The sequence below is a fragment of the Canis aureus genome, chromosome 35 (assembly GCF_053574225.1).
Source record: "Canis aureus isolate CA01 chromosome 35, VMU_Caureus_v.1.0, whole genome shotgun sequence".
Lineage (NCBI taxonomy): Eukaryota > Metazoa > Chordata > Mammalia > Carnivora > Canidae > Canis > Canis aureus.
In genome coordinates, this window is record NC_135645.1 from 24,923,795 (window position 1) to 24,951,676 (window position 27,882).

Sequence of the window (27,882 nt, forward strand, 5' to 3'; positions counted from 1 at the left end):
TCCTCTGCTGATTAGCAGGCATCCTAAAGTAGGAATTCCACTGTTTTAGAAATTCCTATATTGATAAACAATAGCAAGTGTGTTTGGACGGGAGTCCTGCTCTATCAGAATTACACCTGTCCAAGGAAGTGTGACTATTCTGCCCTCTGGTGGCTGGCATGACAAATAGAAAGCTCATTCATCAGGTTTTTTTTTATTCAGAAGAAATACTTAAAACTACCACTTTATAAGGTGGGAAGGTTCCTAGTTTTACAACTGCAGCAAAGCATGTGTGCCTGAATCTTTAGCTGAGCAGTAGCAGGCTGTCTGACACCTACAAGCTGTTTCTCCCTCAGATCCCAGGCCCTCAATAACCCTACAGCATTTCTTGGGAATGGTCCAGAACACACATTAAAGAGAGCAGTTTGGATGAACCAAAACAAAGGACTCCATTCACCTTAGGCCACAATGAAGCAAATGCCAAGAAAGAGCAAGGAAGATAAGTGGTTCAACAAAGTCCCCAACCTTAAACCCCTTTAAATTCATTTTCGTTTAAACTCCAAATGCTTTCCTTTCCAACTGATGGACCTTCCACTGTGCAGTGAAATGTATCAGAGTGGGCATCCCCGAAAGCAACACTGCAGGGTAAGGAATCCCTAGGGGAGCCCAGCCAGTTAACTGGCCAACACTTCTAAGTACTTTATCACTTGATAGTGAATTTTAACACTGTTCATATAGGAGCACATATAAATCTGTCAACATTCCTTCAGGACACCAGTTTTTACACTTAAAATGGTGACATAAAAATGTACCCTGGGCTACAGTCAGCTATCCTAGGGATAATCTTTACTTGTGGCTTCATTTTAAAGTTTACTTGTTTTTTGAAAATAAAATTACTGATCAAGAGAAATAAAATTTCTCCAATTAATTAAGGCAGGCTTTGAAAGCTTTTTTAGTTTTCTTATTTTAGTAAGTTCCTTTTTCCCCCATAGCCAAATGGTCCTGTATGATATTTTTGTAACATTACCTAGGATTTTTTTTTCCCCTTGAGTTCTGTTTTGCTTTTGAAAGCCTAGTCATCTTTGCATAAGTAGGGATGTATACAAGTCCTACAGACCTACAAAGGCTGTCTCACTCTGCATTCCTTAGGCCTCTGTAAAGGTGGAATGGGTTCACTAACATGCCACTCATATTTCTCAAGGACATACATGGTATCTTCTCTTCAAAGCACCACATGGACACAACTGGTTAATCCACCGATCATGACATATTGAACTGCCTACCTTCTATCCAACACGGGGCAGGTATGGAGACAAAAGATTCACTGTCCTTAAAGAGTTTATTATTTTGAGGAAGGAAAGGAGGCAAGAAACAGAAGAGTATTAGACAACAAACAAGTAGCGAACTAAATCCATATATTAAACTAGAGATTAAGCAAGACTACAGTAGATTAACAAGGCTTCACAGAGCAATTGAAATTTGAAATTGACCAATGAAAGATTTAGGTAAGTGGAGTAATGGGGTGGAAGGGAACACATGAGGCCAGGAAACAGAAGATCAGGTTTCAGTTCATGCCTTTCCTAGTCAGCTATGTATCCTAGAAAAGTCATCTAATTTTTGTGAAATAAATAGAACTGGACTTGGTGATCTCTAAGATGATATCTAGTTCTAACTTCCAGTGATTTCTGAATTCTCTCCAAGTCTTAATACCTTTTTTTTTTTTTTTTTAGATTTTTAAAAAAATTTATTTATGAGACAAACAGGGAGAGAGAGAGAGAGAGAGAGAGGGAGAAGCAGGCTCCATGCAGGGAGCCCGATGTGGGAATTGATCCCAGGTCTCCAGGATCATACCCCAGGCTGAAGGTGGCGCTAAACTGCTGAGCTACCCATGCTGCCCTTAACACCCTTCTTGAATTGCTTAAAATTCCTTTGGGAAATAATGTTGGGCGTAAATAAACAAACTGATTATCTGCATCAGTTTCCTTTCAGAAATTAAATTTATTCTTCTTCATTTTCCTACTTGTAGGTGTCTTAACTACTAGATGGTCTCCAAAGATGTGTTTTTCTCTTTAAGATTCTATGAATTAGCCTTTTAATCCTCAATATAACAGCTCTTTTCTTATGAAAGCAAAGTTTCTCAACCCCAGGACTATTAACAGCTTGGATCGATGATTCCTTGTTATGGAAAGCTGTCCTATGCACTCTAGAATGTCTAAGAGCATTCTTGGCTTCTACCCACTAGATGCCAAGTAGCATCCCCCAACTGTGACAAACAAAAATGGCTCCTGGCACAGCCAAATGTTCTCTGGGGGGTAAAATCAGCTCCATTTAAGAACCACTGCATTAGAGAGATGGACTAACTATAAGCCAGTTCCTCTTTTACATTACTTGTTGTGGGAAAAATTTGACAGCTCATTTGAAAAGTCTTATGTCTGGTTTTTAGAGATGAAAATCTTGAATCTGACTAAATATAAGCCTCAAAGCAACTTAAAAAAAATCTGCACTGAAGACTTCAGTTACATAAGGATTGTTTCCAATAACTTGACAGATTGGATCAAAACACGTGTGTATTTGAACATTTATGTTTGTGTTAATACCCTGTACTTTTGTTTCTTTCAATACAGTATTCTAGAGTTTTCAGATGAGCTTTCCATTTCTCACATGTTTTCAGGAGAAGTAAAGAAGTCTAGAAAACCAACCACATTTGCCTTAGTGGGTGAAAAATGGGTTTCAGGAAGATTCCTAAGAACTTAAGAGATAACCCTTTACTGTGTAGCTTTCCAAAGAGTCTTCTCTGAGAAATTTCAATTCCCTCTGTAGTAGCTTATAACCTACCAGAGACACAAATATCTTCTATTAGAATACAAGCTTTCTTCATTCTTCAACAAATCACCTACAAGAATGAACTAAAAAAATTTTTTTAAAGATTTTATTTATTTATTCATGAGAGAGAGAGAGAGAGAGAGAGAGAGAGAGAGGCAGAGACTAGGCACAGGGAGAAGCAGGGTGCACGCAGGGAGCCGACGTGGGACTCCAGGATCATGCCCTGGGCCGAAGGCAAGGTGCTCAACTGCTGAACCACCCAGGTGTCCCTGAACAAAAAAATATTTATAAAGCACCTAATATTACTCATTGCTGTGCAAGGCAGTTATGCAAGTAAGATTTAGAATCTAGGGCAGGAGTTGAGGGCAACCTTAGAAGGTAGTTAAGAGCACAACACAGAGAAAGAATTCTGTAGATAGTGAGTACTATAGGAATTTAGAGGAGGAGGTTTCCCTGGGGGTGAGTTTTGGGGGTTAGGTTTCAGAAATAAATGAGATTTGAGTAGGAGCTTGGAGATGAAGAAGACTAGGATAAAGAGAGGACAAAAGGTGTTCCAGGGAGGTGCCCACAAAAGCAGAGGTATGAGGACAAGAGGGAGAGGAAGAAAGCAATGTTCAAGAAACAATGAGCAGCACAGTGTGTCTGTAGCTGACATGATTGGGGCAGGGGTGAGGCTTGAAGGGCCCTGTCCTATTAGACTGTGAAGGGCCTTGAGTGCAATGCTAGGGAGCATTCCATGTCTTCAGAAAAGGCTTCTGGGTAGTGAGATAATGGAAACAATGCTTTCTACACTGTTATTTCACAATAATCCTATAAAGTGGATATTATCACAATTTTAGAAGAAAAAAAATTTAATTCCGAGATGTAAGGAAAATTGCTTCAGGTTGTCCTATTAGTATGTGACAAGAATGAGACATTATAACACAAATCTAATTCTACCGTCCCATTCTCTTTCCAGAGCAACATACTGAGAGGCTACTGCAGTACAAGCAGGAAGCACAATAAAATGCATTTGATCCTCTCCATTACTTAAGGGCACAGACAGGTTGCTTAACGTTACATTCCTGCACTCTGTCCAGTATGTCTGCCACTTTAGCCAGAACACTTGGAATGCCCCTAACTATACACAGGATTATCCCCCACCTCCTCCCCACTGTTCTATATGGATAATTTCCTCTTCTCTTATCAAATGACCCACACTGAAAAGTCTGGCTCAAGCCCTACCTTTTTTGAAACCTTCCGTTATCACCATAGTCCAGCGGGATCTAGCTCTCCTCCCATCTCCCTAAGGTTATGGTTAGGGAAAGAACAAAGAATGAATGTGAGTGGCCATGCCTCACATAAAAGGGCAGGCATGGGGAAGATGGATGTGGGGATGGTGCTGTGGATAGGACAGGGGAGAAAGCAAGACCAAAGAGAAGCACAATTCCTCTTCCTCAGGAAAATGCCAAGCATGCCCAATGAGCTTGGACTATGATGTACCTGATTGGCTCAGAGGTGGCTGGAGAGAAAAGCATCAGAAGTAAGTAAAAATGCTCCACAGAAGGAGCATCACAACCATGCACATCAAAGCTTATAAGTAGGTAGCTGTAGTGACCTGACACCTCCAGAAAAGCCAATCAAAAGATCAAGGTCTAGCCACCATGAAGACAAGCACCACCAACTTAGCCCAGACATAGTGGGACTTCTGCCTTTGCAGAAGACTAGAAAATCTTCCTGGATGGTCTACCCTGATTTAGCGTTTCCATTTCTCAAGCAACACCATAACTTAAAAGGAAAGAATGATGGTCCTAAAATCACCTTAAAGAAAAAAAAAAAAAAAAAAAAGGAAGCTCTGTTTATCTCCCCAGCTCAGGGGGAAAAGTGTTAGAGCTCAACCTTTCAGGCTCTAAATTCCGGATTAAATAACTATAAACCAAGGAAGCATCACAAATAAAGTTGACATTTTAGAGAAAGTCTTCAAATTGGTCTTCAAAGCATCTCTCATAAACAATTAAGTGCATAAAAAACTTGATTCAATGCAGCCACTCTTCAAACTACTCACAATTCCTCAAGAACAAATTACTGTCCATTATTAGTGAGTTGGCTGCTTTTCCTTCTCTTAAAAAAAAAAGACCTATTTTTTTTTTTCTGTTCTTTGCCTTTTAATGGTGTTCTTGCCTGAATTCATTAATAAAAGTGAGTATTGAGGCTTTAAAAAATTAGAGTTGTATAGACAGGGGAGTTATCTAAAAATTGTGACAGATCCCCTAAAGGCCCATAACATAAGAAACATTTAAACACCTAACAATCCCTTCAGGGTAACAAGGAGGAGGTCAATGGGAAAGGATCTCAGTGAAGAAGGATGACATCTGTCATAGTGACACAGATAAGCAACACAGTTCTTTTTATATACATCTTTTTTCTGATTATAAGAATAATACATATTTATTTCAAAAATTTTGGAAAATATAAATGCCAGGGCCACTGATTTTAGCTTCTAAGAAGGGTAATGAGAGGTCTAGGGAGAACAATGGACAATTATTACTATTTTTTTAAGCCAACCCATCAACCATGGCCCCCACTCCTGGTTTTCTCCGGCTGCCAATGAGGAAGGAAATGTGCTCTGGGGGGGGGGGGGGCATCCTGTAATTACTGAGTGCCCCTGCGCCAAGGATGGCGGATTCCCCCTCAGAATACAAGTTCATGTAATCTGTCTGCTCAGCTCCGACATCGGCGGAGGGCCAGCCTGGTCACTGGAGGGCAGGAGCAGGATTTCCTTCCCCCTGCTAGCCAATCAGTGCCTGGATAACAACTCAATCACTGTGCATTGTGCAAGTACAGGGAAAAAATGCCTCCACAGGGGGCTGCTCTCAGAACTAGTTCCACTCTTATCAGTATGACTGGTGGCCTTGTGGCAGGGCGGGAGGGTGTGGGCACAGGATGGGGCCCAACGAAACTCACCTCTCAGGCCCTGGGAAAGGAATGTAAAGGTATCTATTGTAGAAGAGATTGGCAGGTGAAGAGGAATTAAAATTTCCCCTTGGGTTCTCAGCCACTTGACTGATGTCAACAGTTTTTCTCATGATGATTCTCAAGGCAAGATCTCCAATTTTCAGTGCCCACCAAACAGTTCCACATGGGAGGTCCAGCTACACGTCAAACTTGGCACGTGCCCACACCCCACTGCACTGCTGCTTTTGGGTTGTTTTTTGTCTCATTTCTGATCATGGTCCACTACCTTCCTTGTTACCAAAGTTCAACATCTGGGAGAGATTCTCCACTTTTCTGCTTACAGCCCTGATCTAGTCAGCCATTTTGCTCTGGTATTTTTCTCTGCTCTCCCCCTTTTATTTGTGTTACTCCCCCCCTAAGCAGATGGTAGTGTAAAGTGGTTAATCTATTGCATTTACTCCTCACATCTCTAATCCAATCTTCACTCACATTGTTAGTGATCTTCCTACAATATCTTCCCAATCATGGCAATTCTCCAGTCCTCTCCACCCCACCCCACCCCCACCACCAAAAACAGAACTTACTTTACACTTACATTACTGAGTATCCAAAGTCCAAACCTTCTATCAGGTCTCCATCTCTTACCTCATCTCCCTTTGAAACTGGACAACCTCTATATCCTCACCAGAACACTGTACTGGCCATCCTCCTACATTCCAATGAGCTTTCTTGCCTTGTATCTTGATCATACTGTTCCTAGGGCTAGAATACTCTTTTTGTTTCTCCTATTGAAATCTTACTCCTATCTCAAGTGCCAATTCCTCTGGAAAACCTTTCTTATTTTTCACAATCTTCCTGTGAGTTCCCAAAATACTTCTGTACCTCTACTATAGCACTTTATTTTGCCTCTTTTTATAATTATTTGTTATCCCTCCTATACTATAATCTCTTGAGAGCAATAATCCATTATTAGATGTTTTTTATAGTCTTTTATCAATGTTTCTCAAATGTAATCACTCAGGACTCCACAGATTTCCACATGCGTAGACCTATGGAAACCAGTGTAAGAAATGTGCATTTAAACAATCTGCCTGGTCCATTCTTGGGCTTATAAAGTTTAAAAACCACTGTACTACCTTACCCAGGACTTAAATACTGCTGGTAGTAGGTGTTCAACAAAGGCTTACATGACTAACAATATACCTGTTGGTGACAGTCTGCTCCCATATGTTCTTTTCACAATTCAAAAATGTCACAGGCAAAGGATTTCATTTCATTCTTCAATTAAAAGATAGGAAAAGAGGAAAAAGTAGAAATAGTATGTTTTCAGGTAAACTCTATAAAAGAAAGATGATGACCAGACCAAGTAGGATAAAGGAGGAAAAGATCATGTGAAGGGATCCTTTTCTGGGTCAGAATTGGTTAGACACATGGCCGAGTAAGCACAGTACTGCTTGGTCAGCTGCTTCAACCCCTATGCTTGCTAACATGTCTCCAATAATTAATTGGAGAGGGGAGAACAAGGGTAAGGCAGAAAAACAAGAAAGATAAAATAACCAAAAAAACTATGATTATGATCAAGAAACAGGCATCTTAAGAAAAGATATAAGGAAAAAGGCAAAGTTCGTTAACATTAACACAAGTAACAACAAACACTTATATGGAACTTTGATGGGCCAGGCTCTTTCCTACTCTCCAAAGACCACGCAAGTAGGTACTCTAATCCGCAGATAAGGATTACAGTTGAGGAAACTGAAGTCTGAACAGGTAAATGGCTTGCCTGAGGACACAGCTAGCTGGTGTCAGATCAGAATGCAGACCCAAGTCTATCTGGCATCGCAGCCTCTGCTCTAGCTGCTAATCCAAGCCTGGTGTAAAATGTAAGCCTGTAAACGACTGAAAAAATTTAAATGGGTGCAAATAATGAAAAATGAAAAAGGGAAAAAAAAAAAAACCAACAACCCTGAGGTAAAAAATCTGACAGATGAATAAAAAGAAAAGAGGACAGCGCCCGCCTGGCTCAGTCAGTAGAAAATGCGACTCTTGATCTCGGGGTTGTAAGTTTGAACCCCACACTGGACATAGAAATAACTTAAAAATAAAATCTTTAAAAAAAAAAAAAAGAAAAAGAGGACAAACAAGGAAGACAACAGTTCGAGGTTAGTTGACTTTACTTTTAGCATATTATTTCTATATGATGCTACGTGTCTGGGATCAAGTCCCACATCGGGGCTCCCTGCATGGAGCCTGCTTCTCTCTCTGCCTGTGTCTCTGCCTCTCTCTCTCTCTCTATGTCTCTCTCTCATTAATAAATAAATGAAATCTTTTTTTTTTAAAAAAAGGGCAGCAACTGAGGAGGATTTTTGAAAACTGTATTTCTATGTTTATTATTGGACTGTCCTCACTGCCCCTGGTGTAATTACCACAGAGAGATTGGGATGTAACTAGGTACAACCACAAATCATATTACATTATATAATAAAAGCATCAATTTCCTCTAACCTCCTCAGAAACTAGACAACTTTTTAATAGAAATCATAGCATTGTAACTCTATTTAAAACCAAATGTTTTCTCACAGGTTAATAGAAATAAGCAAATCCAACTATTAAGTTTCCTTTTGAAAGATCTCTTACCATATAAAACTGTAAAATCTATAATGGTAAAGTTTCATTGTATGGAGGCGGTTCTGAGAAAATCAAGAGAAAAAGCCAAAGCAGTTTATGAAACTCTAGGCTATGTGACAGATTCATTATCTGTTATTTCCATTTTTTTCTTTATACAAATTAGTAGTGATTTCCCAAACAATATAAAGACAAAAGAAATGAAGGCAAAAATATTTCAAAGATTTTTTTTCCAGTTTATCATTTCCTCTTTTTCATTACCACATCTATCATAATTACTTGTGTACTTTCCCATTAAAAAGAGATAAAAACAAAAATACAAAATATTGTTATTCTGATAACACAGCTGGGTCCCTGAGGGAGTTAGGCAGCCTTGAATCTGCCCCCTCCCTGCATCACCCCAATAACCACAAAGTGAAATGAAAGGAGGTCTTTGGGAACCTTGATCCTTTCAACCTCTAGAGCTAAAGTGTACTGAGGGGCTGTGCAGGCCTTGGAGTCAAGAACACTCCTGAGGGAACACTGTTTTCTTAGACAATATGTTGCCAATACATTTCCAAAAAGTTCAAAGCACTTACAAAATTAATTTCATTTAAAGAAAAGGGAACATCCTGATTCCAGCTGTCTAACTAGGATCTAATAGCTTCCCCACAAATGCTGATTTTGTTCTGGTATGCTTTCAGATGTTTGTCCTTCATGATAATATGAAAGAGCACAAGCATCAAGTAAAAACTGGGCTACATAATTAAGACTTCAAATAAAACCGAAAACATTTTCACCTTTCTGTACTTCTCTTGGTCACAAAGGCTCAATGCCATTTAATGACTTGCTGTAACCAAGGAGTCTTATAGATTGCTTGGTTTCTTTTAAGAAACTATAGATAAGCCAACATTTTATGAATTTAGTGAATACATTCCACACATATACTCCTGTTCTTTCTACTGCTCCCTAGATAAAACCAATGCGTCTGCCTCACTGAATTTGGCATCCTTCAGGCCTATAATCCATTCCAAATCCCAATCTCCATGCTGAACTGAGCTAAACATTAAAAAAAAAAAAAAAAAAAAACTTTTCTTCTATGAATGAGCTTTCCAACTTGCTTAATCTCCTCCAAGACATCTGCTTTCTGATGAAACCCAGGAGCCTCCGACTCTGAGAAGAGCATTCACTGTGTGGTCTTAAAACAGACCTATGCAGAGATTCCTCTTGAAATACGCACTCCAAATTTGGATAAAACTTTCTTGGAGCTATTTGACATAATGGTCTATAAAAAATGATCCAAGAGATGACACATCTCAAAGCTCCATACCTCATTTACTTAAATACGTCCAAGTATAAAATTCATACAGGAAAAAAATAAAAACTCACAGCATCATTTTTAAAAGATTTTGCGAAAGACATTTAGGACTGTTCTAATAAAATGACTGGCCTTTGCTGCCACCTAGAGGTAAAAACTATGTAGTGAAATGAGAGTTATCAACACAACACAAAATTAGCTTGCACCATCAATGATCTAGAAACAATGGAAGTCCAGAAACTTTTCGGTGACTGACCCCTACCAATGACCATCATCCTCACCAAAGCATAACAATATAGCTTAAAACAAACAAGCCTCACCAATATTGTGTTCCATACCAATTGGTTTATCACAGGGATTTCAGTTCTGAATAACCTGTGGTGCTCATTAAAAACTCATGCCCATACCCGACACTCTTAGACAATCAGAATCAGTAGGTTCTAAGGTGGGATGGGGTGTGGGCATCTGCTGTCTTTTAAAAGCCCTACAGGTAGTTTTGATGTAAACCTTGGAGTCATGAAGCCCTGGACTTTAGTATTAAACCTCTCATACCCAGGCAGGCCAGAGTTCCAGATGAAAGAAAACTTAAAGCTTATTTCTTCTTCCCCCTTTTTTTTTTAAGATCTTAAAAAAAAAAAAAAAAGATTTATTTATTTATTTTAGAGAGAAGGAGAGAAAGTATGTGAGTGCAGAGAGGGAGTTAGAAGGGGCAGAGGGAGAGAAAAACCCAAACAGACTGTGTTGAGCCCAGAGCCTGACATGGCACTGGATCTCACAACCCTGAGATCATGACCTGAGCAGAAACCAAGAGTTGGATACTTAACCGTGCCACGCAGAGGCCCCTTTAAGATTTTATTTTTAAGTGATTTTTAAGTAAACCCAATGCAGGACTCAAACTTACAACCCTGAGATCAAGAATCTGACCCACCACCAACTATGTCAGCCAGGCATCCCAAAACTTAAAGCTTACTTCTAAAGGAATTTCAACTATAGTAGTATTTCTCAAAGTATGGCAGGCTGACCACCTGCATCACATGAATCACCCTGAGAGTTTATTAAAAATGAGGATGTCTGGGCACATCCATAGACAAGTGAATTACAATTTCTAGGGGGAAGGCCCAGGAATCTACAATTTAAATAGGATTCCAACAGATTTTTGTACAATGGAACCAATCTGTATCTTGACAAAGTTAAAGGACATCTCAGAAACCTATCTTGGAAAGGGTATTATTAATGCTGTGGTGACAAGATCAGTCAACTTGAATTAGTCCATCACTGATTTCAGCTGCAGCCACTACTGCTCATGGTTTGGGAAATATGGTTGATGTTCACATAAATGTTCTGCTGTCTTAATTGTTTCCTTCTTCTTTTATCTCTTAATATAACTCAGTGTTACTTTTTCTAATTGTATACTTAATTGTAGAAAATCAAGGAAATAGAAGAAAAATAAAAAAAAAATACATATAATTTCACTAACCAGTTAGCCACTGACATCACTGGTATATTTTCTCCTAGTATTTTCTCTTCAAACATACATAGTTAAAGCATGTATATAGTTTTTAATCCTGCTTTTAACATTTCTGAATAAGCATTTTTCCTATATTTTCAAAACCATCATTTCAAGACAGTATAATACTTCCATGTGATTACAGTACAATACATAGTATAAACTTTTGTTATAAATAATGCAAAAACGAATGGCCTTGCCTACATCTGATTATTTCTTAGAAAAGATTCCTAGCAATGAAATGAATGAGTCATGGGCTGTGAGTTTTAGGGATCTTGAAGCACTCTACCAAACTACTATCTTAGTCATCACTGAGGTTAAGCCATCTCACTAAACCCTTACTGGGCACTGAGTTTTATTATTAAAAATCAAACAAACAAACAAACAAAGGTTCTGCTTATTTGAGAGGTAAAAATGTTGAGTGAACATTTTAGCACTGATGGTGAGACCATGAGGAATACCACTTAGATAAGGAGGAGACTGATATCAGAGTATCAACATCTCACTTGCTATGTTTAGGATTATTTTTTTTAAAATGACAATATAAGAAAGTCTAAAACCTCTTCTAGCATCTAGGCATACAGAAGACTGACTAAATGTGCCAAAAGAAAGTATATTCCCCATATGGTTTATCCCTAATTGAAGGATTCATATTTTCAGCTAAGTCTATGTACTATTTATTTAAAAATCTAAATATGGTTGCTATAAAAGCTAGGGGGCATTTTAAGTAACTAAATATTTACATAAAGAGACTTAACTGCACTTTATCAGTACAATAAAAACATGGAAACAAATTTCTGTAGAATGAAAAACAATGTAAGAAGGGTTCCCATAAAAACAGTATTAGTAACTATGATGAAAACTGCAATGCATTTTTAAAAGATTTATACTTTTTGAACTCATAGAAAAGAAAGGATGATACAACCAAAAAGGGGGAAAGTAATCATCACCACCAGCTGTGGATTATAAGGGGAGAACTACAGTTAGCTGATAACTTTTCCCCATCTCTTTACCAACAAGTAAATACTCTTATCCAAGAGTATTTTTCCTTAATAAATGAAAATAAGAGTGTATTTCTAAGTGAATGTGAACTCAATCAAGCTTTCACTCTTTCACACTCCACAACCCTCTCCCCCAGTTCAGATCATTCAACCTATCTGTAACTCCTCTCTCTTCATATTTATTACCAGAGAACAAATATTAACACAATTCTACCTCCACAATGTATCTTCCTTCAGCTTTTGTCCTTCCTATCTCCCCTTTCCCACACAGTCTATAGAATCAGGCACAATTTTTCCTATCTAAGCCCAGTATACAGTCCCATTTCATATCTCAAATACAACCTAATCTGAAGTCCCTTCATTTCTCAACTGTGTCCAATTTCCTACCTAAGGGACATTGCCAAAAATATTACCTCACCTTGCTGCCAAAAGTATTCCTTTACACCAGAATGCCCTCCCATTCCTGCTACTAAAAATCCTAAAAGTCTTTAGAGGCCCAAGTCAAATACTACTTTCTTCATGAAGCTCTCTTAGACCCCACAGTTGAAATTAACCTTTCCTTGACAATTTCATGACTCTTTGAGATTAATTTGGGACACTACTCTTGCTTATCTCCCACTATACCATGATTGCCAAGAAACAATACTGTATTTAGTATTATCAACTGTTGAGAGCCTTGCACACAGTACACACTCAACATATATTGGGAGAATTACTTTACTAAATTTTTTTCTTCAACTTGACAGCCTTTAACTGATGTATCCCCAGAGCCTAGTGCTTTCAAAGAAGCTGAATTCTCCAAGCTGAACAATATCTGCTTCTCCACAAACTGTGCCATTAACTACCTTTTGTTCTTCTGTTTAATTCAAGATCAAGGAGGTATGCAAGCAGAGAATCCCAACACGGATCCCTAAACCAAAATCTACAGGCAACACTAAGCTTTCCCCTAAAGCTCCCCTGGGGCCTATGGATAAATCCAATCACCACACTGGGTGTGGGAAGCTACACATCATAAGGACTGTCACCTCTAACACTTTTGTCCACATGGGAGGGAAAAGGTAAGTCATGCCAACGCACTGTCTGGACACATTCACCTACAGAAGTATCTGGAAAGCTAAAATTACCACTATGAAGGCCAAAGAGGAAAGGTCATCTCTCTCCAAGAAATGGTAAAGCAGCAAAATGACAAGTAATTCATTCACAGGTTGCTGGACCTGGGGAATAGTATCCTGAAAGAGCGGCACACCTACAATTGTTACTTATATGGGTGTATGTGCATATACACACAAACAAGCCCAAATCCTTCTAATTCCTCATTGTACTTACAAGCCAGCCCAAAGCTGGACCATTGGCATGGGATAGGACTGAATTCATGAGAACAATTCAAAAGTTTTCTGGTGAACTCAGAAGTAACTCTTTCATTTCACAGAACTTTACTGAATCATAATTTGCTAAGAAGATATGCTACCAAGAATTCCTAATCTGCTTCAAGAAAATCAGATTATTTCCATCAAAATGGCAGGACAACTGAAATTTTACTTTAAGGTCTAAAACTATGATTTCTTTACAACCAGAAGAAGGAAAAAAAGTGGTAAGGAACAACAAAGAACAAAGAAAGGAACAACAAAAATGAGTAAAAGGTGAACACATTCTTTATGTGAAGGACTTGATAATCACTGGTGTAATATGCACACTTAAGTGCTGGCAATTAGTCCTCTGTCTCACTTCTAGTAAGTTGCCCTTCCTATATATGCCAGGCCATGGAATCACATTGGTAGGCTTACTAGGAAAACCATTTTAGATTTGTGCTTTCTAAAGCAATCAGGACACTTAAGAGTCAAAGGTCACTAATACTGAGATCTTTTTGGGAGATGAGAATCACTGTCCTAGGTGTTTTAAAAAAAAAAAGACAACTTATCATTTCATCAGACATTCTTTAATCACATCACTTCTTTGAATCAGTGCTATAGAAAAACACAGTTGATTCAGCAAAAGACTCAAATTCCAATCCTAGCTTTTTACTCATTTGACAATAAGTTTGGCATTCATCAGTCTGGGCCTTGAGTCTCTTATATGTAAAACCGGAGAACTGAAATAGTTCTTCAGGTTCTGATAACCCATGAATGAATCCAACCAGTCATCTATTAGGCGGACTCAATCCTCTAGCAGTAGTAAGCTCAAGTAATTCTTTCCATCACACTTAAAACTCTCACATTGAATAAAGAGAAAGGTACGTCTAATCCAGTGTGGATAGAGCAACACAATAATGTTATACGACAGCAATTTTTGGCAGTTATGTTGTACAAAGTTTCAGTCAGAAAAAAAAAAAATTCTATGAAGAGCATGATTCAAGGTTCTCTATGATCCTGCATTAAGAACTGGAGACTGGATCCTGGGAGAAATTCCAAAAGGACATTGCTTTAAAGCCAGTGATCCTGGGATGGAGCCAGCAGAGTAGTAGGATGGAGCCTCAGCCTGTCATATACCACTGCCATCCTTTGCTCATCCAACCAAGCCTGCTTCAGTGTGCTTGTCATTGTACAAGTACCTCTGGATCAACTCCAAGGAGGAAGAGAAGGAGATGGAAGTCTGGGTAGCATTAAGCTATGCAAGCCAAAGAGAGGGATGATGTGCAGCAGTCCCAACAGGCAAGTGGCAGAGGAAGAAGCTGGGGGAGGTCAGGTGAATTAAAAGCCTGAAATGGAAAAGTCTAAGTTGAAAAGCAGTAAGAGAATAGTAGCAGGAAGTGAACTACAAAAGAAGGTGACAAAGCTCTGATGCAAACATACAAGAGAAACAGTTCAGAAGGAAATGCAGGGTAGTAACAGGTGGACAGTGGACAGTGTGGTGGGAAAATGTGCAGGGTGCTTAGTGTTGGGCCTGCAATATGCAGGTAATATTAAAGGAACAGAGGATGAAAGAATGATGGAGAGAAGGGCCGTTCAATCAAGACATAAGTGAGAAAATGTACTGAGAGATGGCAGTGGTATATGACAGGCTGAGGAAAAGCAGTTGTCATGTGATTGACATTTAAGACTGATAATTATGCTAATGGAAAGAAAAAAACATTGGACCTCCTATAGAGGAAACCAAACAGACTGAAAATGGGAAAAACAAGCATAAAATACTCCCAGAAAAAAACAAAACACTGGGAACATTTTTACCTTAAAGAAGAGCACAAAATATGATGTATGTTGGATATTTTTAAATTGTTTTCTCCTAAGTTAGGAGACTCCTTAAAGGACATTTTCATGCCAAGCTGGCATAAGCTCAAGAGAAGCAAGAAAAGAGGGACAAGATATTGTACAAAGTACTAAAAAAGAGTCGACAAATAGTGACACTTTTTTTAAAAGATTTTATTTATTTATTCATGAGAGACTCACAGAGAAAGGCAGAGATGTAGGCAGAGGGAAAAGCATGCTCCATGTAGGGAGCCTGATGTGGGACTCCATCCCGGGGCTCCGGGATCATGCCCCGGGCCAAAGGCAGACGCTCAACCACTGAGCCACCCAGGCATCCCAAATAGTGACATTTCTATGGCAAGCAGCAAAAACCCATATTTAAATGGTAACAGTTCTAATCCCAGTAAGACAAAAGTCTTTGAAATAACAAAGTCTATTTTAACAAGAGGATTACCAACCAAAACCCATGCTTATTTTAAAGCAATATGTAACACAATAAAAACGCATAAACAGCTTACAACTGGGAATACTATTTGGAGTTCAACAAAATGGTATTTGATCTATAACACAACTGAAATACAAAGAACCCTGTCTCCTGAGCATAATCTATTTTTGCAGAAATGTGGCCCCTCTGTAAAACAGTAAAAATAAAATAAGCTATCCTAATTCTAGACTTAACTTTATTAAGTTTTTAGAAGAAAGCAGATAAATATCCAAGTGAATAAAAACAAATCCAAGTTGTAACAAGAATTTTAAAAACCTGATAGTTTTATGCTGGAGGTTTTCCTCAGCCCTTCATTTATTTAGCTTCAGTGATTTCTGAACTAATCTCCTTTTAACTATTCGGAATAAGGTATCTGATTTTTAACAGTAATGTAATGATCCAACGTATGACTGATAGTGATGGACTAAGTAATGGAGTATTTGATGTAAAATGCAATTCCCTCTGGGATATGTTTCAAATTCCTGTTCTAGAGGACATGTGACATACAACTCAGGTTCTGACACTGAATCTGGGACAGGGGTATGCAAACTGCAGCCTGCAGGTCAAATCAGCTCACTGTTTTTGTATGTCCTATGTTAACAATTATTTACATTTTTAAATAGCAGGAAAAAAGTCAATGAATATTTTACAAAATGTGAAAATTACATGAAATTCAATTTTTATTGTCCACAGATAGTTTAATTGGAACATGGCCACACTTATTTGTTTACATATGATTGTTACACATGATTGCTTTTATGCTACAATGTCAGAATTGAGTAGTTGTGACAGTGACTGGACAGCAAAGCCTAAAATATTTACTATCTGGCTTTTTACAAAGAAAGTTTCTGATCTCTGGTCTAGTGTGAATTACACTAGCAAGGAATTCAGAAACAAGAGCTTAAGAGTTTAATCAACTAACTAAAAAAAATACTAGTAATTTAAGAACTAAGAATTCTTTGAAAGCTGATGAAAACAGGGAAACTATATTTCAAATTGTTTTATTGTAGGAAAGGGTTCAACTAAAGAACATCAGGTAAGAACAGGTCAAAGGACTTGTACCACAAAAAAATGTAATGTGTTGTTGCTGAATCTGAGAGGAGAAATGGAAGTATTTCTAGGTCTTCCAAATTCCTGGTATTTTTCAAGAGATTCATAGACATTTAACAAAATCAAGCAGAACTACTATGCACCTAGTTGGAGAAAGATGTACAAATTTGTACCTTGAAATGCTTACAATTGTTGTCAAGAACCACTTGTTAAATCACTTGTAAGAACCATGGAAATTGCATACAATAAAGTAAAAGTAGCCCATGAAGGTCTCTGTGGATCCATTTGTTACACAGTCTTCAAGTACAGAACACGGACTTCTGATGTAGCATGCCCTCTTTCTTCTTTCCTTCTTCTCACCTTTTAAAATTTATCCTGTCCCTGCTTTTTGCCCTTGAACATCTGTCTTAAAATATTACTTGCATTTCAGTTGAATCACACTGATGTATAAATTCCACAATGTAAGCATATGTAAACATCCTTTAATTCCACCACAGTGTCTAAAATAGGGCCAAACAGGAGAATTCAATAAATGATTTCAAAGTTCATTCTCTGTTGTGTGTTATCAAAATAGTCCAAGTCTGAATTCTATACGTAGCGGCAAAGTTTTACAACATCTACTACACATGGCTGCTTATAGGTAAAATTAATACTATAAAGGCCTAACTCTGGTGTGAAAAGAAAGAGGGAATAAACCAAACACTTGAAGTATTCAAGCTTAAAAGATCCAAGGTGTTCCCCTGCTTCATAATTTCAAGGAGCAGTAAGCATAGATAAAGCAATGTGATTTGAAGGAGATGCTATCCAATTATAATATAACAACAACAAAATTTAAATGCTCATTTCAACAATCTCAAACAAAATGAATAATCACATTGAGTTTAGGTAACAAAAGCTGTCACCACTAGGAATTATCAGCTCATTATAAAGCAATAGTCCGTTTTTCCCTTTCAAAACAAAATTTATAAAACTAAATTCAAATACACTTAGAATAAAAGGTTAGTAGACACAGTTATACAAGGATTTTCAACGTTATTTTCAGAAAGAGAGAAGCAGCACCTGTTAAATCTTTCAAGAGCCTGAGCAAGATTTTGCAAATCTTCCAATAAACTCAATTTCTTTAGATGTGAAACTCTTATGCTGAGATCTTCAAGATGTGGCTATGAAACATTAATGATCAATTACTTAATGAACAAATTCCTAATGAGTGCCTGCTAAGGACCCAGGTACTACTCTAGGCACTGAGAATACAGCAAAGAAAAACAAACAAATCCCTGCTCACAGGAGCTTACATTCTAATGTAGGGGATCATACCAGAATGTGATAATTTAACAAAGAAATGTAATCTATTAGAAAATGTAATCATTTAACAGTAAAAGTTGGTGACAGTGCTCTGCTGAGAATTACCATAATGTGAGAATGTAACAGAGCAGCTAGACAGCTACTCTGGACTGGCTGACCAGGAAATGCTTCTCTTTTGGTGATGTCTGAACTGAGGTCTTAATTTTTTTCTTTTTTTTTTTAAGATCTTATTTATTTATTCATGAGAGACAGAGAGACAGAGAGAAAGAGAGAGGCAGAGACACAGGCAGAGGGAGAAGCAGGCTCCCTGCACAGAGCCCGATGCCAGAACTCAATCCCTGGATCAGGCCCCAGGCTGAAGGTGGAGCTAAACCACTGAGCTACCCAAGGGATCCCCAGGTCTTAAAGTTCTAAGAGAAGGCTAGCCATTTGAAATACAGGAGAGCCCAGAAAGACAAAGGAATAGCTATTGCAAAGGGCTAAGACAGAATGAACTTGGCCTGTTGAGGCACAAAATAAAGGCCAGTGTGGGTGAAAGAACATAAGCTAGAGGGGAGTAAGTAGGAGAAGAGGTGGCAGATATTAATTATGATAGGTACCCCAGGTTGTATTATGTGTGTCAGACGGAAGCCACTGGAGGGCTTAGGCAGGAATGAGATCTGATCACTCTGGCTGCTAATTGCAGAACAGTCTCAAGAGGGACAAGACAGAAACTGGAAGCCCTATTAGGAGTTCACTGCAGTAGTTAAGGCAAATGAGGATGATAACATGCACTTTGATGGAGTTAACAGAGGAAAGAGATGGGAAAAAACCATTCAGGATGTCTTAGAGCTGAAGACAAGACTTGATAGATCTGATAGGAGGGGTGAAAGAAAAAAATAAATGAATAAAACAGGATATTCCTAGGCCTTTATTTGTGAAATTGGGTAGGTGGTAATTTAATTTACTGAGATAGAAGTCTAAAGAAAAAGCAACTAATTCAGTAGTTGGCTTACATTTGCATTTGACATTCCCAGTAAATACAAGACTTCAAGAAGACAGCCAGGTGTTGAGAGTCCTGGCTGATACCTGACAGTTCAGACATGTGGATAACTCTACTATCCAAGCCCAATGATACAACCTGCTTATTTGATCTCTGAGTAATTAATGTTCTTTAGAAGAATAAACTCTGGGAGAGTTAAGAGTGAACAGACACACTTTGATAACAATGATGTGTTAAACAAAAGAGTTTATAAACTATCAGCCTCTTTTAATTAAGAAAGGATTGTTATTTTAGAAATAGGATTTTTACCACTGATAATCAGAATAATTATCTCTGAGAAATTTAAGTGTACAGACTGGTTTCAGATTGCCTGCCTGTGAATCATAGCCTCCCCAATTGCCAACTAGATAACATCAGGCAAATCACACACTTAGTGCCTCAATTTCCTCACCTGTAAAATGGGGATAATACTAATTATGCTATGGTGTACTTGTGAAGATTAATTGAGTTAGTACATATAAAGCAATCGAAATAGTATCTGGCACATAACAACCACTCAACAAATGCAAGTTAGTATTATTATCTACACTCTCCCTGTACTGTACATAGAAGTGTGTTCACACTTCAGTTTTCTAGTTAGATGCTTGCTAAGAGATGGAATCAAAGATTCAGAATGAGTTAGGGAAGCACATGAAAAATCTTCTCAAAAAAAATAGGGGTTGAGAATTTGACAGATTGCTAAAACATCCTCTTTAAAAGTAAGCTATAGGGGTGCCTGGGTAGCTCAGTTGGTTGAGAGTCCAACTCTTCATTTCGGATCAGGTCATGATCTGAGGGTCATGAGATCAAGCCTCACCAGCATCTGTGATCAGTGGGGACTCCGCCTGAGATTCTCTCCCTCTGCACTCCCTCCCACAATAAATAAATAAATAAATAAATAAATAAATAAATAAATAAATAAATAAATAAATAAATAAAATCTCTAAAAAAATAACATAAGTAAGCTATATATATGCCAGTCATTCCTAAATCTCTTATCTGTAGCCTTGACCCAACCCTGGAGCTCCAGATTCATATATCTCACTACCTACTGGACACCTGACTTGTAACTTAATAGGCATATTATTGGAATAAAAAGGGAGGACAATCAATACCCCCTTCAGTAAGTGAATGATCAAGTGACCAACTCCAACTGCAGATTTTAGCTTCACACTGAGAAAGTGCCCAGTTTGGCCAACTACATGAAACCCTACGCATTGTTATCTGTTCACTTTAGCATTAATGTTTTCCAATTATGATTCTAATGAATATCTTGTTTACTATAAGTCACTTCAAATAATTTCTTAAGGTAGGCAGGGAATAAGGAAATAAGTAAAATGACCCCTAGGCTCTGTTGCCTGAGCACACTAGCTGCACACTCTTCAGCAGAGACAACTCTCAGTTGTCTTATCCTGGGCCATGACTACAATCACCAACAATTATGTCAATAGGGTGACATCCCAGGTAGACTAGGACAGTCCCAGCAAAATTCTAACAGCATGGCCTTTCATTCTTAAAAGTATTTAATTGGGTGAGAAATTATATGTCTAACTATATACATGATCATCAAGAACTCTGAAGCACCTGGCACACAAGCATGCATTTATTCAGCTAATATCTTCCAAACACCAGGTGCCAAGTCCCATGCTGGGCTCCAATAAAATGCAGGATTCTAGCACAAGAGTGTAAGTCCTGAATAGCCATAAGATGTATGCAAAAAAGAGTCATATGTAGATCTGGAGTTTTAGTAAGAGTCTCCGAGTTACATACCACATCTAAGACATGAGACCAGCAAAAATGGTACATTTCCTTAGACAATAAGTAGATAACTGGATATGTTAGACAGATGTTATACATAGTGTGTGCTGGTGTTTGGGAATCTATATAATTTGTATACTTTACTCTTAGAAAACAAGCATAAGAATTCATGACCATGAATGTTAAGCCTTTGTTGTAGATTATTGAATAAATGACTAAATACTTCTTGCTACCAGAAGTGTGAGTGGAAAACAGATAGTAAGGAAAGATGTTTATTTTTATGATCAAGTAGGATAGCACACAACAGAAAAAAAGGCATCATTAGAACTATCTTTCCTTTCTCTGATTTAAAGCACTATTTCTCCCTTGACCTTCAAAATAAAATATAGTTCACACTTTTTAGGCTGCTATTTCCCCCATTAACATAGGTAGAATCAGGAAATCTCAACTGGTTCAGTTGTGATTTCTTCTGAATTAGAAATACTACACAGATTATTTAGGCACATCACCAACAAATAAGCATATCTCAGGAAACATAAGCTCACTATACTTAAAAGCAGTTAACAAAGCAAATGCCCCTGATACATTTAAAGTCAGCAATTTTCAAATGTTACTCTTAGAGCTAGAAGGAATCTAAGAAGTAAGGAGACTTTAACATACTACCTTGATGGGAATCCAATCCTGGTAGCTTACATCATGGAGGCTGTAGATCCAATGTTTAGAATTTAGAACTGTTGGTTGGTTAAAACCCTTAAAAAAAATTATCTCTAAGGACCCTTCATTTTATGCTGAGGCCCAGCAAAGCCACATTGTAATAGTGGATACAATACGATGTGACTTTGAAACTCAGGCACACCTGTGTAACCTCTTCCTAGATCTCTTCCTAGATCTCTTCCTTATTGTGTTATTTTCTTTCTTTCTTTCTTTCTTTCTTTCTTTCTTTCTTTCTTTCTTTCTTTCTTTCTTTCTTTTCTTTTCTTTCTTTTCTTTCTTTTCTTCTTTCTCTTTCTTTCCTTTCTCTTCTTTCTTTTCTTTTCTTTTCTTTTCTTTTTTCTTTTCTTTGATTTTATTTATTAATTTATTTGACAGAGAGAGAGAGAGAGAGCGAGCATGCCCGTGGGTGAGCGCAAGCCAGGGGAGCGGCAGGCAGAAGGAGAGGGAGAAGTAGGGTCAGTGCTGGGCATAGGGCCTGAAGCGGGGCTTGATCCCAGGGCCTCGGGCTCAATCCTAGGACCCTGGGATCATGACCTGAGCTGAAGGCAGATGCTTAAGGGGCTGAGCCACCCAGGTGTGTCCCCTTGCTGTGTGTTTTTGAGAACATTACTGAACTTTTCGATTTCTTATCTATAAAAATGAAAGTAATACTTATCTTTTAAACATTATTTAAATTAAGTGAATTTGTATTCATGAAACTATCTGCCACATAATAGACAATACATAATAATTTCTTTCCTTCTAAAGGGTGACTAAATTGAGAGACATACGGCTGGTAGGAGGAAAGGGCCAGGGCTAGATCCAAGAAATAAGATCCCCTTCACCACTTAAAAATAATTCAATTGTTTCTAAAATGACTTCTATATTTAAACACACCAGAAAATATTGCTTTAAATACCAGAGTTGCGGGGGGGGGGGGGGGGGGTAAGGGTTATTAAAGTAAACTTGGAACACTATAGCCTGCAAAGAAAAACATTTGTGCCTTCGAGCACAGAAAGAGATTTCCTAAAAACAAAATAGCAAAAGAGTCAGGAAGGCTAAGGGAGGAAGTATTACACGGGCTACCTTTTAAAAAATGACATCTGCTCAGTTTGTACCTGAAGGCTACCCTTCCAGAAACAATACTGTAGAATTCTGCAGCTTATTGGATACTTCACAACACTTATTTCAAAATTAATGTTTGCAGCAAGTATGCATCAAGTGTCAGTCACGTGCAGTGCCCAGTGGACTATATGACATGGGTCAGACTTTGGTTTTATCCTAAAAAAAGTCTTGGAATCTGGTATAGAAGAGGAGTAGAATTTGAAGAACTAAAGAACATAACCGTATATTAAGCCTCGTGGAACTTGAAAGGTTCAAAGCCAGCCTGTGCTGAGCAGTTAATACTTAATACCACCTACTTGGAATGAAATACCCACTGCGCTGGCAGTGAGGTGTTTCAGTTGTGTTAACTAACTTAAATTCTAGTCTTGTTTCTGACACCCACTAGCCACGTGAACTTGTCAAGTTACCGGATATATTTAGGTCTCATGTTTCTCGTTTATAAAACGGTTGAGTTCAAAAGGATGATCTCTCTCCAAACGTCCGTTAGGGGCAGCCCGGGGGGGCCCAGCGGTTTGGTGCCTGCTCTCAGCCCAGGGCCTGATCCTGGAGACCCGGGATCGAGTCCCACGTGGGGCTCCCCGCATGGAGCCTGTTTCTCCCTCTGTCTGTGCCTCTGCCTCTCTGTCTATGTCTCTTATGAATAAATAAATAAAAGCTTAAAAAAAAAAACTTAAAAAAAAAAAACCCGTCCTTTAGGCTTTTTATAGTCCACAAAACAGGAGAGGATGATAGCAAGAAAAACCGCAGCTTGTATTTACCTCGCACATATTATGTACCAAGCACTGTGCCAAAGAGCATCATTTATATTGTTTAATCTTAAGAAACTGGCATTATCCTTAAGTGACCGCTGAGGATAAGGAGCCGAAGCAGTATCAGAGGGCCAGGGTCCTGATCTGAACAGGAGCAGATGCACCTAATCCAGGGGTCACCCTCAAGCACTACGCCCAAACTCTCTGCATTCACGAAAAATCCCTTATCTATCAAGAAATACGTAAAAAGGAGAAGCTTAGGAAAGAGTCCTTCCTGACAGGCAGGCAGATCCGAGGTAATGTCACGGCGTTTCACGCAGCAGCGAGGCTCTGGCGCCGCCTGCTCCGCGCCGCTGCCGTCCCCGTCCAGCTGGGCACAGCCCGCGGGGACACACGCCGCGACGGCCCGAGGCTGCGGGGAGCGGGGGCGGGGGGAGGTCGGGGGCGCCCCGCGGCCGCGGGGGCACAGGGGGTACCTGGGCTGCTGGCTGCTCCCGCAGGCTGCTTCTCCCACCACTCGTCTCCAAGATCGTCTGCCATCTCCGGGAGGGGCCAGATGGGAACGGACCACTCCGGGAAAGCGGCCGGTGTGGCAGGACCCCCGCTGCCTCCAAGCCGGGAGGCCGGAGCTGGCCGCCAGCACGCGGAGCCGCCACACGGGCTCGGTCGCCTCCGCCCCGCGGCGATGACGTCACGCCTGCGCCCCGCCTCCTCAGCCACGGAGCCCCGTCTCGTCGCAGTTTCCACACAAACGCTGACGAGCCCGCTAGGTCTGGTAACTCCAAATAAATCCTCACAAAAGCATAAAGACGAGAAAATGCAGAAGCCCCAAAGAGGGTCTTTAAATAACCTCTTTTAAAACGTTTTGTATAGTTTTCTTTTCTTTTCTTTTTTTTTTTTTTTGGCGAAAAGCTATTGACGAAAGTGTGAAACATGATGCTCAGATGAGTTTTCTCTGCTGGGTTTGAAAGGCCCGGAGCGGCGGGAGCAGCCGGAGCACGTGGGTGTGTTGTCGTCGGCGTGTCCGCGCCACACTCGTGTAGCGTGAGTGTGCCCCGGGGAGACGCGCGCAGGAGTGGATGCCCGTGAATGTTGGGCTTTCGCCGCAGAATTGTGTGCTGCCCTGTGCGCACGGTGTGGGTCCAGGGAGCGTTGACTGGTTCGGAAGGGCTCGACCCGGGAACACTAGCGGGCCCGAGCGATGCGAGGCGTGGACCCCTTCACGGCCTCCTCCGCTGCGAGGCCGCCGCGCCTTGTGGAGCGGGAGAAGCGAGTCCGTTGCTGCTTATCTGAGGTAAGGGACCCACGGGACTCCCTGTCTCAGCTCCAGCGTGAAGTGGCAGAGACGGGAGCGACAGGCCATCGAGAAGGAGACTTAGATAAGAGAGACGAGGACCGGTGAGCAGGTGAAATGATGTTCTGCCCCCCACGAACCTGGGTATAAAACAGAGACCGCGACGAGATACGGTCTTGCTGCCGTAGACGGACGAAATCACGGGAGTCCGACCTCACCAAGTTCCAGAGAGGAAATCTCTCACCTTCAACTGGTGCGAGTGCAAATTGGTGACAACCACTTGGAAAAGCGGTTTGACACCTTGTGGAAGTCAACCTGCGCGCCTTACGAGCCAGCGAGCTCCACGTCTAAATATCCACACTTGGGAAACTCGTGAATACGCTACAATAGTCACAGCTGCACTGCTGGTCCTAGCACAGAAGTGGAAACAACCGAAATGTGTTTCTATAAGAAGATGGGCAGCTACATTATGGTATATAGTCGTAAAAGTGAGCATAGGAAATGAATCAACGCACGTAATGACGTGGATATCTTTTGGAAACGTAATGCTGAGTTTTAAAATGCCGAGTTTCAGTCGCCGTTTTATAAAGTTCAGATACAGGGAAAACCACATTTGCTTAGCCCCCAAAATACATAAGTGATTTTAAGGAAAGAGAGTGGTAAACACAAAATTTAGGGTATGGAGTAACCAGCAGATGGGATTAAGAGGAACAAAGGTAAATGTAAGTTATTGGCAAATGTCCCATTGTACAGTGGAGAGTTCATAGATGTGCATTAAATTATTATGCTTTGTAATTTATAGGCATGTTACATAAATTTTTAAGGTATTTAATAATATTTATTTCCAGGATTTAAAAGATAAGGGGAAAATCCACTTATAGAGAAAAGTCATTTTCAGTAGAGTTAAATTAGGTGCTATTTAAAAACTCACTAAGAAGTCCAATTAATGACTGAATAACTTAAATGACACTCAAGTTTCCAGACGGTTCTGCTGCCTTTCCCATGTGAGTTCAATTTCCCACTGACCCTGGTCTTATCCCAGGATCAGTCTTCCTCTTGTGCCTTGGATCCCAACCCCTTTTGTCTTCTAGCCTCTTCTACTTGAGTTAAGTGGCAGCACCGTCCTCCCGATTGCATTGTCATCTGATTCACTGGTAAGTTTGGAGGCATCAATCTCCAGAATATATCCCAAATGTAACCATTTAACCAGCCTTCCCATCACTTCCACCACCACAACCTTGGTCTGGGGTAGTCATCTCTCCTCTGAGCCACTGTAATAGGCTTCTAACCTGCTTTCTCTTGCATTTTCTCCTGTCCCCCCCCCTCAGTCTTGCTACCACAAAGCAAGTAGTCAGAATCATTATGTCACTCCTCTTAAATTCTTTAGTCCTTTCTTATCACGCACCCACTTCCCAGTCACCTCCTTGGGGATTAGAATTGTGTCTCTCCTATTCACCGCCATGGCCCTAGGACCACAAACAGTACCTAGTACATGTAGACACTGATAATATATAGACTGCCTGACTGAATTTGAACTTCCTTTACTCTGATTGCTTTATTTACTAAACAACTTGTTAAGTTTGTTTCCCAAATCAGCTCTCTTTTTGGAGACAGAAAAAGTCAGCAAACTAAGGCCCCTCAGCCAAATGCAGCCTATGACCTATTTTGTTCTAGTGAGGAGGATAGTTTTTACATTTTCAATGCATTGCTTAAAGAATGACAAGATTAAATACATCAATGACCAGAAAGGGAGGAAGAAAAAAAGGAAAGAAAAGAAAAATGCAACAGAGCCAGTGTCCCTAATGTATTTATGACACTCAAAAATCCTTTACAGAAGGTCCTTTACAGAAGAAAGCTTATTGACCCCAGATTATTTTGACTAGCCAACCTAAGTTGTACATCTAAGTGTTCTGTTGATCAGTGAATTGGCATCTTAATTTATAAACTAGTCGTAAAATTTCATACCCCAGTATTTGATCATGTCATCTACCATGGAGAAGCTCAGGTGAACACAGATCTTTGTCTGTTTCCTCTTTGTGTTTGATATCTAAATGAGTATTATGAGAGTTTAGAAGAGGAAGCATTCACTTCCCGGTGCACGGGAAGCCTGTATAAAGGAGGTGGTACTTGAACTTGACCTCATCAATGTATATTGATTGGCGTGTTTGGACAAGTCATTTAACCTTACTGGGCTTCACTTTGCTCAGAAAGGGAATAAACTAGATGATTCTTGCATTCTCTTCCAACTCCAGCAAGAAGACGACTCCCTCTAAATCAGAAAGAGGGCCCTCACCAAAAACCTGACCATGCCGGTACCATGAATTTTTACTTCCAGCCGCCTGAACTGTGAAAAATAAGCTTCTTTGTTGTTGAAGCTGTCTAGTCTATGGTAATGTGTGTGGCAGCCTGAAATGACTAAGACACTGCACCTCCACTGTTCAGATATCAGGTGGAGGAGGAGAGACCAAAGAGCCCGGGGAGAGAATGGCTAGAGAAGGAAGGTGCAGAGCCAGGCAGCTGTGATGTCATGGACTCAAGGAAGAAGAGTGGTCCCCAAACAAGGGTGTACTGCTCAGAGTGAAGGAAGAGAGAGGATAATTATAGGGGTCAGGTTCTCGCAGGGAGGAACCGTTGGAGATCCAGAGCCAACGGGGAGATACAATCTGATGGGAGCAGGACTGCTTCATTACAATGAGATTTGATGGCATTCCTGTCTTGTAGCTTCTATTTTCTCAATGAATTCTGAGACCTAATATTATCTAGGATAGTAGTTCCCAATTCTGACTGTGGTAGAATTTCCTGCAAAGATTTATTAAAAATGCAAACTCCTGGGTACTAACCTCCCAGAGGTTCTGATTGACTAAGTCTGAGGAGGGACTTGAGAAACCAATTCAAGAATGCTCTGGAGATCCAATGCACTGCCAGTTAGGGGATCTTTGACATTAAATGACATTTTAGTGTCAAAAATGACAGAGGAGAAATGAATCTGGTAGATTGCCATGATATCTTTCTGCTAGTGTTTTTTGATTCATCTAGTGAACCTTTGTAGTGATTTTGTCCA

At 39.7% G+C, this 27,882-nt stretch overlaps 2 protein-coding genes across 17 annotated transcripts in view; one reads left to right on the top strand and one right to left on the bottom strand.

The window, feature by feature from the left end:
- The window catches only part of FILIP1L (filamin A interacting protein 1 like), a 295,693-nt gene extending 278,546 nt beyond the window's left edge, over positions 1–17,147 (top strand). For 9 of the 10 annotated variants that reach the window (XM_077884161.1, XM_077884160.1, XM_077884162.1 and 6 more), the window contains one exon: positions 13,034–17,147. In XM_077884161.1, the coding sequence (XP_077740287.1) occupies positions 13,034–13,225 (192 nt within the window). In that variant the 3' untranslated portion in view covers positions 13,226–17,147. Of the gene's footprint in view, positions 1–12,909 lie in introns of all 10 variants that reach the window. The other variant, XM_077884163.1, reaches the window with a different exon arrangement.
- Positions 1–24,364, bottom strand: part of CMSS1 (cms1 ribosomal small subunit homolog) — a 375,896-nt gene extending 351,532 nt beyond the window's left edge. For 3 of the 7 annotated variants that reach the window (XM_077884189.1, XM_077884187.1, XM_077884188.1), the window contains exon 1: positions 24,004–24,206. Coding sequence is in view for 2 of the 7 variants with exons in the window: in XM_077884190.1 (XP_077740316.1) it covers positions 24,004–24,067 (64 nt within the window). In the remaining 5 variants the exon portion in view is untranslated. Of the gene's footprint in view, positions 1–24,003 lie in introns of all 7 variants that reach the window. The other 4 variants (XM_077884185.1, XM_077884183.1, XM_077884190.1 and 1 more) reach the window with 3 other exon arrangements.
- Between the last annotated feature and the right edge of the window lie 3,518 nt (positions 24,365–27,882).